The 14,680-nt window shown below is 34.0% G+C and overlaps 2 protein-coding genes across 5 annotated transcripts; both read right to left on the reverse strand.

Annotated features, from left to right (window-relative positions):
- Window positions 1-575: 575 nt before the first annotated feature.
- On the reverse strand, window positions 576-6,847 carry LOC107412942 (ABSCISIC ACID-INSENSITIVE 5-like protein 2). 4 transcript variants are annotated; one of them, XM_048470273.2, is made up of 5 exons: window positions 6,690-6,826; window positions 6,091-6,179; window positions 4,692-5,765; window positions 4,531-4,602; window positions 576-943 (listed from the first exon to the last, which is right to left on the reverse strand). In XM_048470273.2, the coding sequence occupies exons 3-5, from the start codon at window positions 5,502-5,504 to the stop codon at window positions 863-865; spliced, it is 966 nt and encodes a 321-aa protein (XP_048326230.1). In that variant the 5' UTR covers window positions 5,505-5,765; window positions 6,091-6,179; window positions 6,690-6,826; the 3' UTR covers window positions 576-862. The 4 variants fall into 4 exon arrangements, with proteins under 4 accessions (XP_048326230.1, XP_048326231.1, XP_048326228.1 ...); XM_048470274.2 differs by having other exon boundaries at window positions 4,692-5,770; XM_048470271.2 differs by lacking the exon at window positions 6,091-6,179 and having other exon boundaries at window positions 4,692-5,770; window positions 6,690-6,847.
- A 3,073-nt stretch (window positions 6,848-9,920) lies between these two features.
- LOC107412931 (uncharacterized) lies at window positions 9,921-13,830 on the reverse strand. Its single transcript, XM_016020768.4, has 3 exons — window positions 13,570-13,830; window positions 13,310-13,458; window positions 9,921-12,001 (listed from the first exon to the last, which is right to left on the reverse strand). Exons 1-3 carry the CDS (start codon window positions 13,668-13,670, stop codon window positions 10,365-10,367), a joined length of 1,887 nt encoding a protein of 628 aa, XP_015876254.2. The 5' UTR covers window positions 13,671-13,830; the 3' UTR covers window positions 9,921-10,364.
- Between the last annotated feature and the right edge of the window lie 850 nt (window positions 13,831-14,680).

Genomic DNA, 14,680 nt, shown 5'->3' on the forward strand with positions numbered 1-14,680 from the left:
AGGGACATTTTTGGAATTTTAATAAAATATTAGTAGCAAAGAGTAAAAGGCAACCTTATAAATAAAACCTCACTTCTTTATTTATTCATTCTTTAGTTGGCCAGAGGCCCACAGACTGGAACCTTTGCCCTGGCGCCTAGGCTGAGGCAACATATGGGTATGACATTTTCCATCCCAACTGCCCCAGAGGCTTTAAACACGACCCATATTTCTTGTCATTCTTGACGATTGTTCAGGGCTTGCTTGTTTAGCTGGTTTTGACCACTTTAAATTCTAATAAAACTGGGCTTGACTTAAAAGTGATTGGACTACACTTAATTGTTTTCACATCACCAAGTTTTACAATTATATGATAAATGTTTTGTTATTTCCAAATTCTTTTTCCTTTCTTTTCTTTTCTTGTTCTTCTTATTACTGTATCTGGTTTGGTTTGCATTTTAGATGTTCTTCCTTTTTTTTATTTATATATATATATACATATATAAATATAATTTTTTTTTTTTTATGGGTTTGTGATAGAGATTGGATGGTTAAAAACCGAATTCAAAATGATTAGCCAAGAACAAACAGCAGCCTTACCTACTAAACATCATTAGAAAAACTCAACTAAGACCTTTTGGACAAATCTTAAAAAGAGGCAACAAGGAAGTACAATTATCCACTGAAAATTTCTAATACCATTTTGCGGCAAAAGGGAACCAAGCAAAATCGCAAGACATGGAGAAGCCAACTATCAGCAACAAATTGCAACATACAACTGTTTCCATGGAGGCAGATAGCGCTCATTTCCACCTAAAAATGCAGCAGCCCCGTTAGCATCTTATCTACAGATTTCATTCCCACAAATACAGATACAAAGATGTCAGAATGGAGCTGATGTTGTTCTGCGAAGTTGATACTTTGGCTCAGGAGGCGGTGCACACGGCAACATCTTCTCCAGCTCCTGTAAATAAGAATGCAAATGGTTATTATGAGTAACATATTACACAACGGAAATCCTTTCACAGACGGAAAGAGAGTTCCTCAGTATTCTTTTCTTTCATATTATGGTGTCAAGATTATAACTTTTTCAAACACATGAAACAGGTTTTCGACTCGGGACTAGATGATGATACAGAATAATGAACTAAACATGTGGAAAAACATCGACAGAAAAAAACATGCACAACACCAATATAAACATCAAGAACACTGATAATGGTAATAAAAAGACATCAACTTAATGCCACAGTTGAGTCTGAATTTCAATTAACTGGAAAATGTGTACAGCAACAGATACGCAGTCTGCATAACATAGATGCATCTTCAACACACTAAGAATAGTCCAAAATCTTATCTCCCCTACATTCCCAATACTTTTAGCAAGGGCAAACCACTAAACAGTGCTCTATTTAAATCTCAGAAACCTTACTCACAAGCAACTGGTCAACACTTTTACGTATGACGCTGTCCTACTTAAACACTTAGTCATCTTCTTTACCTATTTCACAAACAAATGAAGTCCTGCAAGAAATAGTTTATGTATAAAAGAGAGTAAGGTTTTTGGTCTAAACAGACAAATAAAAGGAGAGAAACTTCCTGCTTGATAATATTGTAGAAACTTTAGAAAAATAAGATCCACTGCACCTATACCACACAAGCTTTATTTCCTTTCAAACAGGTTGCTATATTAAGCAAGAATAAAACACCTCCACTGTTCTTATATATCAGGATAGGGAAAGGATAATCTAACATGCAAAACTTTACATGTAGCATATAATAATCTAGCAGACAAACTTTAGAGCCAGATACTGCAGAGACTAGCAAGACTGGCAGCACTTTAGAATCTTACTAATCTCGCTTGCCTTGCAATCTGAAAAAGGAAGCTATGTTAAGTGTCACAATCCCAAGCTTCAAATCTCAATTTCAGCATAAGCTACATAAAGCTCCAATTCCACTCACTTTCTTTACTTCATCTAGCCCACTACACTTTCCTTGATGTTTCCACCCAAATGAATGATCAAATAGACAATGAAAATGATTATTTTTGGTAACTCTGAATCATCATAGCCAAAAGTTCTAACCTTCCAGTACAGAAATACCTTAAAATTGCACATCAATGCCTCTTTATTCAAGCAATAAGAAAAAGCTCTAACTCTCTAAAGATAATGTTTCTCTGCATGACTTTTCATACTATAAATCAAGCCAAAAGCAAACTCAACTTCTTTCAACAATTTTTTCAGGGAAGAATACCACACCTTATATTGTGCACAAAAATTAAGAACTAAACACCTGATTCTTGATATTAAGTCTAAATCTAACATTATTAAAAACAATAATTCCACTGCTAGTTCTATCTGAAAACACAGCTCTATCACACTTCATAACTAATACAGTCAATCCCATCATATTTACTGCAAGGCAACAATCATTCCTATAACTAAAGATTCTTGTACATAATCCAGTTTTTGAAAGATTAAGTCAATGATTCATGAGAAAGTAATGACTAACTATTCTTGATTATTATAATATTTCTTAAATGTAAAAGGTTTAATCTCCAAAGCTTTTTAAATTGTTTAATCACATCTAACTAAACCAAAATTCATGCTCGTAGAACACAGATCATTCTTGAAAAATGTACAATCCACATAAAACCTGCCATAGTTTGAAACAGACAATTGTGGAATCAACAACAGGTACAGAAGAGAAATAACAGTAGGCAAGGTCTAGGGCAGGTTTGCAGCACATAAAGTTAACAGAAGCAAAGATACAAAGGAAAAGGGGCACAGCGGGATGTGAGGACGAAGGAAAACAGTTGATGCAGGGGCTGGCTGAGGAAAAAAAGGTGATGACTGGATGCAAGGGAGAAGGAAACCTAATATAAACAAACAAAAACAAAAAGGCTACTAGCTTGTGGAGAAGAAATAAAAGTGCTGCAGGAGGGGCTGGCTGAGGAATGGAGGGCAGAAGGAAAGAAGCTGCAGCAGGGCTGGCTGAGAAAGGAAGCACACTGCTGGCAGCAGTGCTTAGAACAGAAACCCTGGTACTGATGTCATTTAGAAAGAGAGAAACAATGTTCAATATACATATTATTCATGAAATGGATATACAATAAATATATACTAGCATCTAAGACTAAGGTATGCAAAATACTTAAACTGCCCTTATTTCACGGGTGTACAATCTTGGACAAGAATATTGATGTAAGGTAGATTGCTTTGAAAACCTTTAAGACATATTATTTTTCTGATAAACATCACATTGCATCCCCAGAATTAGTCATTTTATGCATCAATTTCATCAATACCCAACCACTGCTGTTGGCTCTCATATGTTGGCTTCAGTTTTGACAATTTTCACAAGGACAAAATTATCTTAAATCAAAAAAACCTATAGATAACAAATTGATACACTCCAATTGATTTTTCTGACTCATCAGAAGTCTTCAAGAGATCAACAGTTGATTATAACCATCCACAATTAACGTTAAAAGTTGCAATATTACAAACCAAACTCATTAATGCCAACATATCTCATATCTGGTTCATGGCTACATCATATACATATGGCATAAATCACCATAACCAATATTAGATAGGTGTCTAGAAATATACAAATTGGTAATGCGAACTCTCAGAGAAGCATCTTCAAATTTTCAAGGCAAATGAGAAATGGTAAAGGATATTCAACTAGAAAATTGCTATTATGCATTAATTGGATGTGTCTAAATGTCCAAACTGGAAAATTTATAAAACTCAACACTGAAAACTTATAATACATAAACAAGCAGTTATGCAACTACAAAATCTAAAAGAAAATAACATAGAAAGTCCACATATACATTATGTACAAAGCTAATAATTAGTTGACATATCCCAACTTCAATGCGCAAGTGAGAACAAAATTCTAAAAGAAATATAATCAGCAGATCAGTGCCACAGATGCATACACTGATATGTAAAAATACATGTGTATGGTCACAAGTACAAAAATACATGCATTGTTAGATTTCAAAGACAAAGAAATAAAGGAAAAATAAACGTAAAATGAAGCAGAAGGTAACAAGATCCTTTGGACAAAAAAGCAAAAGCGAAAGGGGTAGGATAGAGTCCTCATAAGAGGAAGGAATTATCTAAAGAACATGCAGTAAAAGCTAGGAGACTTTAAAATTAACACCCAGTTATGCAGAAAATGCTTAGATAGTCACTGGCTATCAACTTAATACAGGTTCAAAAATATAAAGTGATGGTTAAAAAGGCAGAAACATTTAAACCTAAATAGCAGCCCACCATTACCCAAGAGAAGGGGAGAAAATTGCAAAAGAAATATGTAAAATAAAAAGCAAAAAATTATTCCTGTCCTACTTTACTCCCCTATACAATGAGAGAAAAAAGTTCACTTCCAGAACTTGCTTTTTTGTTTCTATAATTTTGATTAAAATCTCACATAAGAAAACCCACTACTGCTATAATTTAAACACTGAAAGGTGTTTTCAAGAAGATCAAAGGAAATGAAGAAAAATCATAACAACATCAGGAAAGAAAGCCTAACCCTCTGTTTCCTCAGCCTTTCATTTTCCTCTTCCAGTCGTGAAACTTTGTTTTCTAGTTCATTTGTATAAGCCTGTTCATATAGCCAAGCAGCTTGTCAGATTCAGAGATAAAGAGGTAAAAATGGCAGATTCTAAACAACCAAAATGACGGAAACTTAACCTGCTTCCTTGCTCGTGAACGCGCAGCAGATTCCCGGTTCTTTATCATTCGCTTTTGCCTCCTCTCAACAGTCTTCTCAATAATATCCTCTGGAGGGCCCCTTTTCCTTCCAGGTGTTTGTGTATCTGAGAGAGCTCCCATTAGAGGAGAGGGCAGTGCAAGTTGGTTGTCTGCATAAGTAACATCCATTACAGCCCCACCCCCAACATGTAGCGGTTGTGGCATAGGCTGGCTTGGCATATAAACCCCTATCATACTTTGTTGTGGAACCTGATATTGTGGTTGTGAGTACTGCATCCATTGTCCCTGCTGGGGGAACTGTGATGCTATATTTGCATCAACTCCAACAACCGGACCAGCTCCTTTTTTATCCGAAGACGCTTCAGCAACAACTCCGGCTTTCACCAAGAAATCCTCCAAAGTCATCTCTCCCAGAGTAGGCTGCCTTTCTCGAGACTTCCTTTCCTCATTATTTTTGCTTTGTTGGATATCTCTCCAAACCTCATCGACTGTCTTCTTGCTTAATGCACCAGTTAATGACAGGCTTGCCTGACGCTGGAGAGCGGTTTGATTGGCCAGTGCTGTGCTCTCAGCGTCCATACCAATGGATTGGTTGGCTTCGGCAGTCCATACATTTTTAAGAAGTTCATCCAGGTTCATGCTGCTAAGTGGCTTTCCCAAGTCACCCAAATGATTTTGAACCTCATCAAGTGTGAGACTGTACATTGAGTTCTGCCGTGCCAATGATTGGAATTGTGATTGTTTGCCATTACTACCATCCCCACCTTGAGACCCCATTGTTGGAATCCCCATCACCAACTCGAACTTGATATGTTCATTGATAAACTAACTATTTTGATCACATAAGGCTGAAAGTCACGAGAGACAATCTTTTAACTCAGCCCAAAAATAAGAAGTCTAAGAAAGTGTAATTGAAAGTTCAAGTTCTGCGACTCTTAAAATGCTCAGGACTTTAAAGGAACCCAAATTGCTTATTCCTCAAGATAACATAAAGACCAAGCAGAAAGAGGAAATATGAACAGATAACCTCCAGTTGTAGAACATTTAAAATCCCTGCACTATTTAAAAAAGAAACAGTTATTAAATATGCCCATAAAATTGCCACTTAATTCCACAATGAAAACCCATAAAACTAAAAGAAAGCCATAAGCTAGAACATAGTGGAGAAGAAGAGCCACCATAAAACCAATCTGCAAACTGAACCCAATAACCAGCAACCTTCACTAATTTCAAAAATATTAAAAACAAAATTATAAAACCCATTATAAATCAGATCCTCAAAGCCAATGAAACAAAAATATATCCCAACACGGCTGGCGAATGAGCCATATTACAAAATGGTAATGGAAGATGAAGGACATTGGTTGTCAGAACAGACCATGAACAAGGGTTAAAAAGCTCCAGTTTGTTGCATGCAAGTGCACAGGACAGAGCTTCAGCCCGCAATTGAGCAAACGCCACCAAACCCTAAACCCAAATAAGAATGCTCAAAAATCCCCATCAAAATCCCACTTTTAAATCTTTTTCCACTGAGAAAAATAAAATAAGAGAAAAAAAGCCCATTTTCCAATAAAATTTAGAGCAATGTATCAAAAGATGAAAAAAAAAAAAAAATGAATGCTACACTTTACAAATCAACAAAACAAAATCGCATGGCATTACCTCACCAGAACCAAAAACAATCAAAAGAAGATTTGCATGCAACCAAAAAAAAAAAAAAAAAAAAAATCAATCTTTTTAATTCCAGAACCAAAGCAAATAAATAATATATATATTCTTTTCCTTCAAAAAAGAAGGCAAAGATCAGTAACCCACTTCATAGACAAACGTCAGTGGGAAATTAGAAAACAGGTAAACATTGAGAGATTTTTTTTTTTTTTTTAAAAAAAAAAAAAAAAGGGGAAAAACAGGGTGAGAGGTTAGTGGGTGTGTGAGAGAAATGGAAGAGAAAGAAAATAAGAGGGTAAAGGCACTCACTTTGAGGTAAAATCCGATCTGAATCTACAGGCGCATGAGGAGGATTAAGCTTAAAAAGTAGGGAGTTTGGTTCTTAGAGAGGAGAGAGAGAGACTGTCTCAGGTGGAAATCATCAGCAGCAGCGAGCGTGTATTTATATATATAGAGAGAGAGATGGTGGTGTATGTATAGATGTATATAATATAAGTTGTAACTCAATAAGAAATTTCTACAAGTCCAAAAAATGCCAAAATTAATTTTTTATTATATCTACTTCATAATATATTAATATGTTTAAATTTGAATTCTTTACTCATTATAATAATATATATATATATATATTTTATTTATAAATGTTGTAAAATGTAATAGGCCAATTGTCGAAGTTTTGGTATGTGGCTTTGTCATATATTATCAATGTAAAATATATTATATTATAAATTGTCTTGTTCAAGCAATGCTCATTGTCTTTTTTATTTTATTGAAATGAAATTTTAAAATTAATGATTTTTTTTTTCTTTTTATTTAAAATTACTTTATTTCCGTACTATTTTTTAAATAACCATTCAATAATTGAAACTTTAAAAATAAAATTCTAACATACAAGGTACTACTGAAAACATATCTAATTGAGAGAAAACAATTCAAAATGTTTTTACATAAGGAATAAGGACAAATTGTTTTCACACATGGATCAATTCAAATTTTTTTTAATTCTTTTAATAAAACACAAAATAAAATTGCGAGAAATATTCAATTCTTATAATAACTCTAGCTCTAAAATTTATAATTATAATGATAATTATTATTAATATTGTGTATCTGGATTTTTAAATAATATTATTTTGTCACATAATTTTATTATTTGTTATCATCTTTTATTATCGTAGCAGTCATTGATGATACAATAAATACTAATTGGTTGTATTTAATTATTTTTAAATTAAAATTTTAATATAAAAAAATTGTAATTATCATCTATAGAAAAAAGTAATAATTTTTCTTTACATTTAAAGTTGTGATACAAAGATTTGGAAATTTCAATTTTATGAGTAATATTATAATAAATGTATTAAAATATTTCGTTAGTAATAAAATTTTGACTTTGGGAAGGAGATAGCATCAAAAATGGAAAGGGTATTAAAAAAAAAAAAAAAACCGTAAAAAAATTGGGTGTTTTGTGTGATGAAGGAGGGAAAGCAAGGGAAGTTTTGTCTGCATGGACCAAGACCTCTCTTAACTGACCAGACTTTTGTCAAATAGTGGTGGGGGATCCTCTAGAAGTGGGATATATACCCTACAAAATATCCCAGAGAAAATATTTTCTCAATCATCCTCAAATTTTGACACTTGTCACCCTCAAGCTCTAGGTAGGTTTGGGTTCTTTCAATTTATTATATATTCAATTCTGCAAGGACAAAAGCGACTTGACATGAAATTTAAAAATAAAAAAATAAAAATAAAAAAGGGAAGAGAAAAAGGTGGATACATTATGATGGGAATGGAATGCCGTCCCAACAATATTTGTTGGTGTGATTTTTTTTTTTTTAAATATATAAAAGACATAGCAAAATATAATATAATTATGATGTCAGTATAATTATAGTAAAATCTCATATATCAGATTTTTATTTTTATTTTTGGCTGTGTGTCTAATGATTGATTCTTTAATACATATCAGAACTACATTAATTGGTATAAGTAAGGTTAAAAAATAGTTTAATATTTTTTTTTTCCTTTTAGAAAAAAGTTGGTAGGACGATTAAATTGTGCTTTGTTTGCTAAAATAGTCTTTTATCCATTATGAAATATATATTATCAGGACTATTGGAAGCACATTTCTATGGAAGAGACCTCTGCCTTAAAACTTTTTCAAGCCCTTTGTAAATTAGTTTAACTTGTAAAATCGAAATGATTATGGTTCGAGTCTATGATCAAAATTAATAAACATGAATTTGGTGTCTTTTAATTTAAACACATCAACAAATTCAAATTCTGTAAGAAGCAAAAAACAAACTCAAAATTTGTATTGATGATGATCTAGATGACAATAAACACTTGAATTGTCTTCGAGCTACCCAAGTTATCATATGCCCCCCCCCCCCCCCCCCCCCCCCAAAAAAAAAAAAAAAAAAAAAAAACCTTTAATTCCCACATAAGTACAATTTGGACAGAATTAACACATAATGACAATCTTTTTTTCAAACAAACACTAAAAAGGAAAACTAATTCTTTGAAAATCAACGAACTCTCGTAAAACTAATTCCTTCAAAAGTTGACTACTTTATCACAAACCAAACGAGTGTAAGGTAAAGAAATAAAAAAAAGGAAAACCAATTCTACCTAAATAAACTTCAATGGAAACCAACTCACAAAACTTTACCACTACCATAAACCAAACAGACCCAAGTGAAAATAATTAAAAACGAAAAATTATATATAAAAAAAGGAGATAGTGCAAACCTGCAAATCTGCACTTCAAATTAAAGTCATAAGACAAAAGAATAACACTGTAAAACTAAAATCACTTGGTTTAAGGAGGTTTATTGCAGTGCAAAAGTCGTACTATTAATTCAAAAGTTTGTACTATTTACGTCGGCAGTACTAATATCAATTTATTAATTAAGCAGTCACATGAAGCTGCAGTTTCATCCTTCAGTGGCAGCAGAAACCTAGCAAGCGATTTTTGTTGAAGCATGCTTATGGCTATAAAAGGCATATTTCAACCCTGAGGAAAGGAAAAGAAAAAGAAAGGCATCTCCTTTCTAAAGGCTGCAGCTGAGCTTGGCAGCATTTCTCTCATGTCAACCTCATGCAGGCACATTCTCTCTAACAGTGGAACTTATAAACATCCTTCTTCCCAAACTGGAAAAGAGGCTTAGATTCCAGGGAATTTACATCCGACTGATGACATATGCCTAACCTGTGACTTTCATAACTGTGAAATTACAAGGTTTTGTAAATATTCCTTGATGCCATTCATATCATGAACCATATCCTTGGAATTTACAGGCAAAAGAGACAAAGAAATTTATTAAAAAAAAAAAAAAAAGAGAAAAAAAAAAAAAGAGACGATTTGCAACCAAGTAATTAAAAGATTATCTCATATGGAAGAACATATGCATTTCTTACAAGCAAGATCTCCAGCCCTCCTTCCCACCTAAGGTCAATCTGTATTGTAAATTAATGTTAGCAGCGTAACTCAAGGCTCACCGAAAGGAAAGCGCATTAGTACTTAAAAGTATAACTATATCAGCTGAAAATTGAAAATCATAGATGGATAAGAAGCAGACACCAAAAAGATTTGTAGTCATGATGATACAAGTCTAAAACACTTTGTACAGGCAAACAATAAGAATTGTCAAAAAAAGGATTTGTCTGTACCATCACTTTTAGAAGACCAAACACATGTGGAAAAACAAAATTGAAAACTTCTTGATGCAATGACAACCATGTTCACATCTTTCCCACAGCTTCACGCCAAAGACTCTGCAGTTTGGTGATGATCTATTGATTTTTGAATTGCCATCGCTGTTTACTCTTGGTTTTATGGGGTTTCTTATTGATAAAATAATAAAAATAGAGTTGAGGTATCTGAAATGTGAATTAGACACATGTAATAGGTATCTTGGTGCAAGACAGAGAGAGAACTTGACCAAACCAAACATGTGCTATGTCAAATTCTATTATAAACACCTATTTATTTAAATCATCCCTAGCAATATCACCGTCCAAAATTGCATGCCTCATCAAAACAATTTCCTTCACAAGATTTCTGTAAGTGAAAGGTCTAACTGCTGCTCGTAAAAATAGCTCTGGAGGAATCCTACTCTTCTTAATCCTTCTCCCCCATGGACCAATACCTGCTATCTTCCACTCTTCAGGACTCACTTTTGCCCGCTTTCCTCTCATGGTGGTTTTATTCCCATCATGTGACGTTTTTCTCTCTTCTACTTCCTTTTCCATTGTCCTCAGCTGTTTTTTATAGTGCTCTGTAGACAAATCTACACTCTGTTTCACTAGCTTTTCCATTGCTTCCGAGCTACTCAGTGCCTTTTGAAATTCCTCTTCCCAATATTTCTCATCTTCTTCTTCACTATCTTCTTCTCGTACACCTAATCCATCATCTTCATCATCTTCCATGTCCATAACCACATCATCTTGCTCTTCATCATCATTACCTTCATCATCCTCACCAGTGTCCTCATCTTCCTCTATCCAATCCACAAATTCAGTATTGCCATCATGATCTTCATCACTATCCGGGGCATCACAACCCAATTCCAACTCCTCCAACTTGGCCTTCCACTCCTTGGTATATGGATGCAACAACTGAACAGGATGATTTTTCAGCAAGAACCCCAAGCACTTGGACTTGTTCTCATCACTCAGCTTCTCGTAAGCCTTAACCACATCATCCACAAACGCCTTGGGATTCACCTTAACAATCTTACATAATCCACCAAAATATGTACACAATTCAACACTTCCATCATCATTCTCCAACTCAAACAGATAATCTTGCTCTGTACTTGGATCCAGAAATGGAATCAATACCTTGAAAAAATTATCTTGTGGCTCAAATCTACACTGATAAACAGGACGTTTCACATATATAATATCAGGTCTCATCCATGCTGCACACTTAGTTATCAATGACCTTGTCAGATTCCCAAGCCTACCCATCAAATTCCATTTATCCAATCTCTGTTTCCCAGCTTCCAACACCACCTCACAGACCAAAGTCCACTGCTCCCATGGCAATTCTGAAACTCTCCACCTTGGGTGCCTCACAAACACCCAGAAGTGCCTAAATTTACTCCTATCTAATTGTTGCAATCTCTTCCCAAAATTTTGTGCCATTTCGAATTGCTCAATCTTTTCCCACTCTTCAGCATCCCGAACTTCACTGATCATTGCCACCCGCTCATCTGAGAACCGACCACGAATTGGATCCCCAAGAACCACTCCACGCCATGAGTATGGTCCAAATTCACCATATTTGTACCAATCATAAGGGTGGCGTATATTGGGGTCATCCTTTTCCATGAACCGCACCAATCGGTCATATCCAAGACCAATTTGCTGGAGCTCATCTTCAGTGAAGTTATCAGCATGGCTCCGATTTGGGTTCTTGAGGCGGTAGAAGAGGGACTCAGCAAGCTTCTTGCTCTTCAGGCGAGCATTGCGCTTCACCTCCCGCCGAAACTCAGCATTTCCCTCAATACGACCTGAGGAAGAACTGCCACCTGCCTTCTTCTTGCTCCGGCCGGCATATGTCCGGAGGTCACGCTGTTGGGATGCGTCTCTCACTCCCCTACCCAAGAATGGACCTGAGCAATAAATAAATAAAATGAGAATAAATGGAATGCAAACACGAAAAGTAAACTGCATCAGTCAGCAAATTAAAAAGCATTACAGTTCCAGAAAAATTGGCAACTCTTATTACACATTGACACTTCCAAGCACAGCCTCAAGACACTGCTACCACAAATAACACAGAGAAACATATTCATGTAGCAAATAGGTCTCAACTACTAACAATAAAGTAACCTTCAAGTTCATAAATTTTCCACCGTTCTTACTCTCTAACATACAAAGAAGCTATATTAAGCTTCTACACATACCATTTCACTAAATTCAGCTTTTTTCCTCATACGTCCTAAGGTGGCTCAAAATCTAGCTTCCAAACTTCCTTTACTTTATAGTCCAATGCTTTTCCATCCATTTTCATTTACTGTCCAATATTTTGCTCGCAAAACTAAAAGTAAATGAAAAAAAACTGGATAGTGATCTTACATATTGATTCACATTTTATCCAAAAACTACAAATATTATCATAAAAACATAACTTGAGAAACTACACGAAATTACCCAAAAAACAAAAAAAATGGAGAGCCCGTTTCAAAATTTTCATATAATAATTAGGCAAAATTACAAAGATACCCCTTGAACTTTCATCTGTTTATCAAGTTCCCCCTTAATTTTATTTTTCCCTCAACAATATCAAACTTCAACTTCGTAACTGTCCCATTGCCCATTCTATATGTCAAAACTGTCAAAAAGGATGGAAGTTGTCACGTGACAACCACATGTACCATTCACTAAAGTTGGTTTGGGTTTCAAAGATTCATTCTCTAAGCCAGACCTGTGAGCAGAGGAGGAATAAGTGGAACACATATTGTGGAGAAAGAAGCTTGCAATAATTTGGATTCTTCTCTCATATTTGCATATCAAAATCAAAATATAGAAAACTCAGTAAAAAAGGCTCAGCATCTCAAAGTCATAACAATTTTTTTCATATATACATATATTGCTGAATCATTATTTTATAGATATAAATTACTCAAAGGCCGCATGAAAGAAGATATTGGCGTTCTTATTCCTCCTATACACGGCTTTAAGGAATGGATTTTTGGAACCAAAAATTCTTTACTAAAAAGCAAATGATAAAAATTTCATCCATTTTTAACAGCGTTTTGACAAAAACAAAATGGGCAGTTGGGCATTTAAACCGAGTTCAACTTTGACATTGCTGAGGGAAAAAAAAAAAAAAATTTCTGGGCAAAATTAACAGAGGGGTCTTCGAAATTTTCAAATTAAAAAAAAAAAAAAAATACAAGTTTGATAAAGAAACATACCGGAAGCTGATGAGAAGCATGATAGAGAGAATTTCTTGAGGTCGGTTTTGGATTTAGAAGAAACCTCTAAGAATCCATGGAGACCAGTAGAAGTTGGCTCCCGAGGTCTGAAGAAGCTCGAAGACTTCCAGTCCAGAGAAATGCACGCACTGCAAACAAACCCAAATTTCAGATTCATAAACAACAACTATAGAAGGAGCACCGAAGAGAATGGAAGAGAGAGAGAGAGAAAGAGAGAGAGAGAGAGAGAGAGCACTTGCCTAGTTGGAGATGACAGACTGAGACTCATTTGGGATTTGTTGAGAGATGCAGAGAGAGAGAGAGAGAGGGAAGGAAATGGGTTTGTATTTGTATTAAACATTTTTATAGTTCATATAATAATAATAATAATTAATGATGATGATGATATACGAAACGTTGCGTTTAACTATTAGAAAACAGAAAAAAGGCAGGCTTATGAAGCTGATTTTTCATCTTTAGCTTGACAGCTCAAAGCTTCGATCTTTGCGATGACAAATGGCGAAACTCATATAATTACGAAAGAGGGAACGCAAATTATATGGTGGTCTTTTTCTTTTTCTTTTTTATATTATATAAATATATATTTTATATTTTACATAGTCCAATAAATTAAAATATTTGTAAACCAAGTAAAGCTAAATCTTTTTTTAGAGAAAAATATAATTTCGATGCTTTTGTGGAAAATTTGATTTGACATTCACAATAATGATAAAAACAGAAAGTCCATTTTGTTAGAAAGTAACCGACCAAAGTAAATTATTTTAAAAAAAAAAAAAACAAAAAGGGAAGAAATGTCTTAAAAGTTTATAGTCAATTGATTTTCTATTTTTCAATAAAGGGTGAAACATATTTATGTAATTTATATTGTATTCATCTTTAGGTTTTATTATCAAGTTGATCATAAATTTTGTACTTTTTTCCTTGAAAAATCTTGAATTGTAAAAGTATTCAGCAATCATCATCATCATCATCATCATCATCATCTTCTTCTTCTTCTCCTTTTTTTTTGTTAAAAAATAAAATAAAAAAATTCTTGATCATAAATTTTGTACTTTTTTCCTTGAAAAATCTTGAATTGTAAAAGTATTCAGCAATCATCATCATCATCATCATCATCTTCTTCTTCTTCTCTTTTTTTTTTTTTTTTTTTAAATAAAATAAAAAATTCCTCTTCTTCTTAAATTTTGTACGTTTGTCCTTGAAAAATCTGAATTGTAAAAGTATTCGCGAATCATCATCATCATCATCATCATCATCTTCTTCTTCTTATTCCTCTTCTAAGGACCTGTACTAAAGCATGATCCCCAAATAAATATTGAGAATTGTCTAATAAAGTTGGTTAAAATCAAT

The sequence above is a fragment of the Ziziphus jujuba genome, chromosome 8, assembly GCF_031755915.1.
Source record: "Ziziphus jujuba cultivar Dongzao chromosome 8, ASM3175591v1".
NCBI lineage: Eukaryota > Viridiplantae > Streptophyta > Magnoliopsida > Rosales > Rhamnaceae > Ziziphus > Ziziphus jujuba.

Bases quoted from the DNA above. Each gene is read 5' to 3' on its own strand.
- LOC107412931 (XM_016020768.4), bottom strand. From the start codon at position 13,670: ATGTTTAATACAAATACAAACCCATTTCCTTCCCTCTCTCTCTCTCTC. The intron at 13,459-13,569 runs GCAAGTGCTCTC...GTTTGTTTGCAG, and splicing joins AGTCTGTCATCTCCAACTAG to TGCGTGCATTTCTCTGGACT. The intron at 12,002-13,309 runs GTATGTTTCTTT...TTTATTGCTCAG, and splicing joins ATGCTTCTCATCAGCTTCCG to GTCCATTCTTGGGTAGGGGA.
- LOC107412942 (XM_048470271.2), bottom strand. From the start codon at position 5,504: ATGGGGATTCCAACAATGGGGTCTCAAGGTGGGGATGGTAGTAATGGC. The intron at 4,603-4,691 runs GTTAAGTTTCCG...CTATATGAACAG, and splicing joins GTTCACGAGCAAGGAAGCAG to GCTTATACAAATGAACTAGA. The intron at 944-4,530 runs GTTAGGCTTTCT...TCTTATTTACAG, and splicing joins AAAGGCTGAGGAAACAGAGG to GAGCTGGAGAAGATGTTGCC.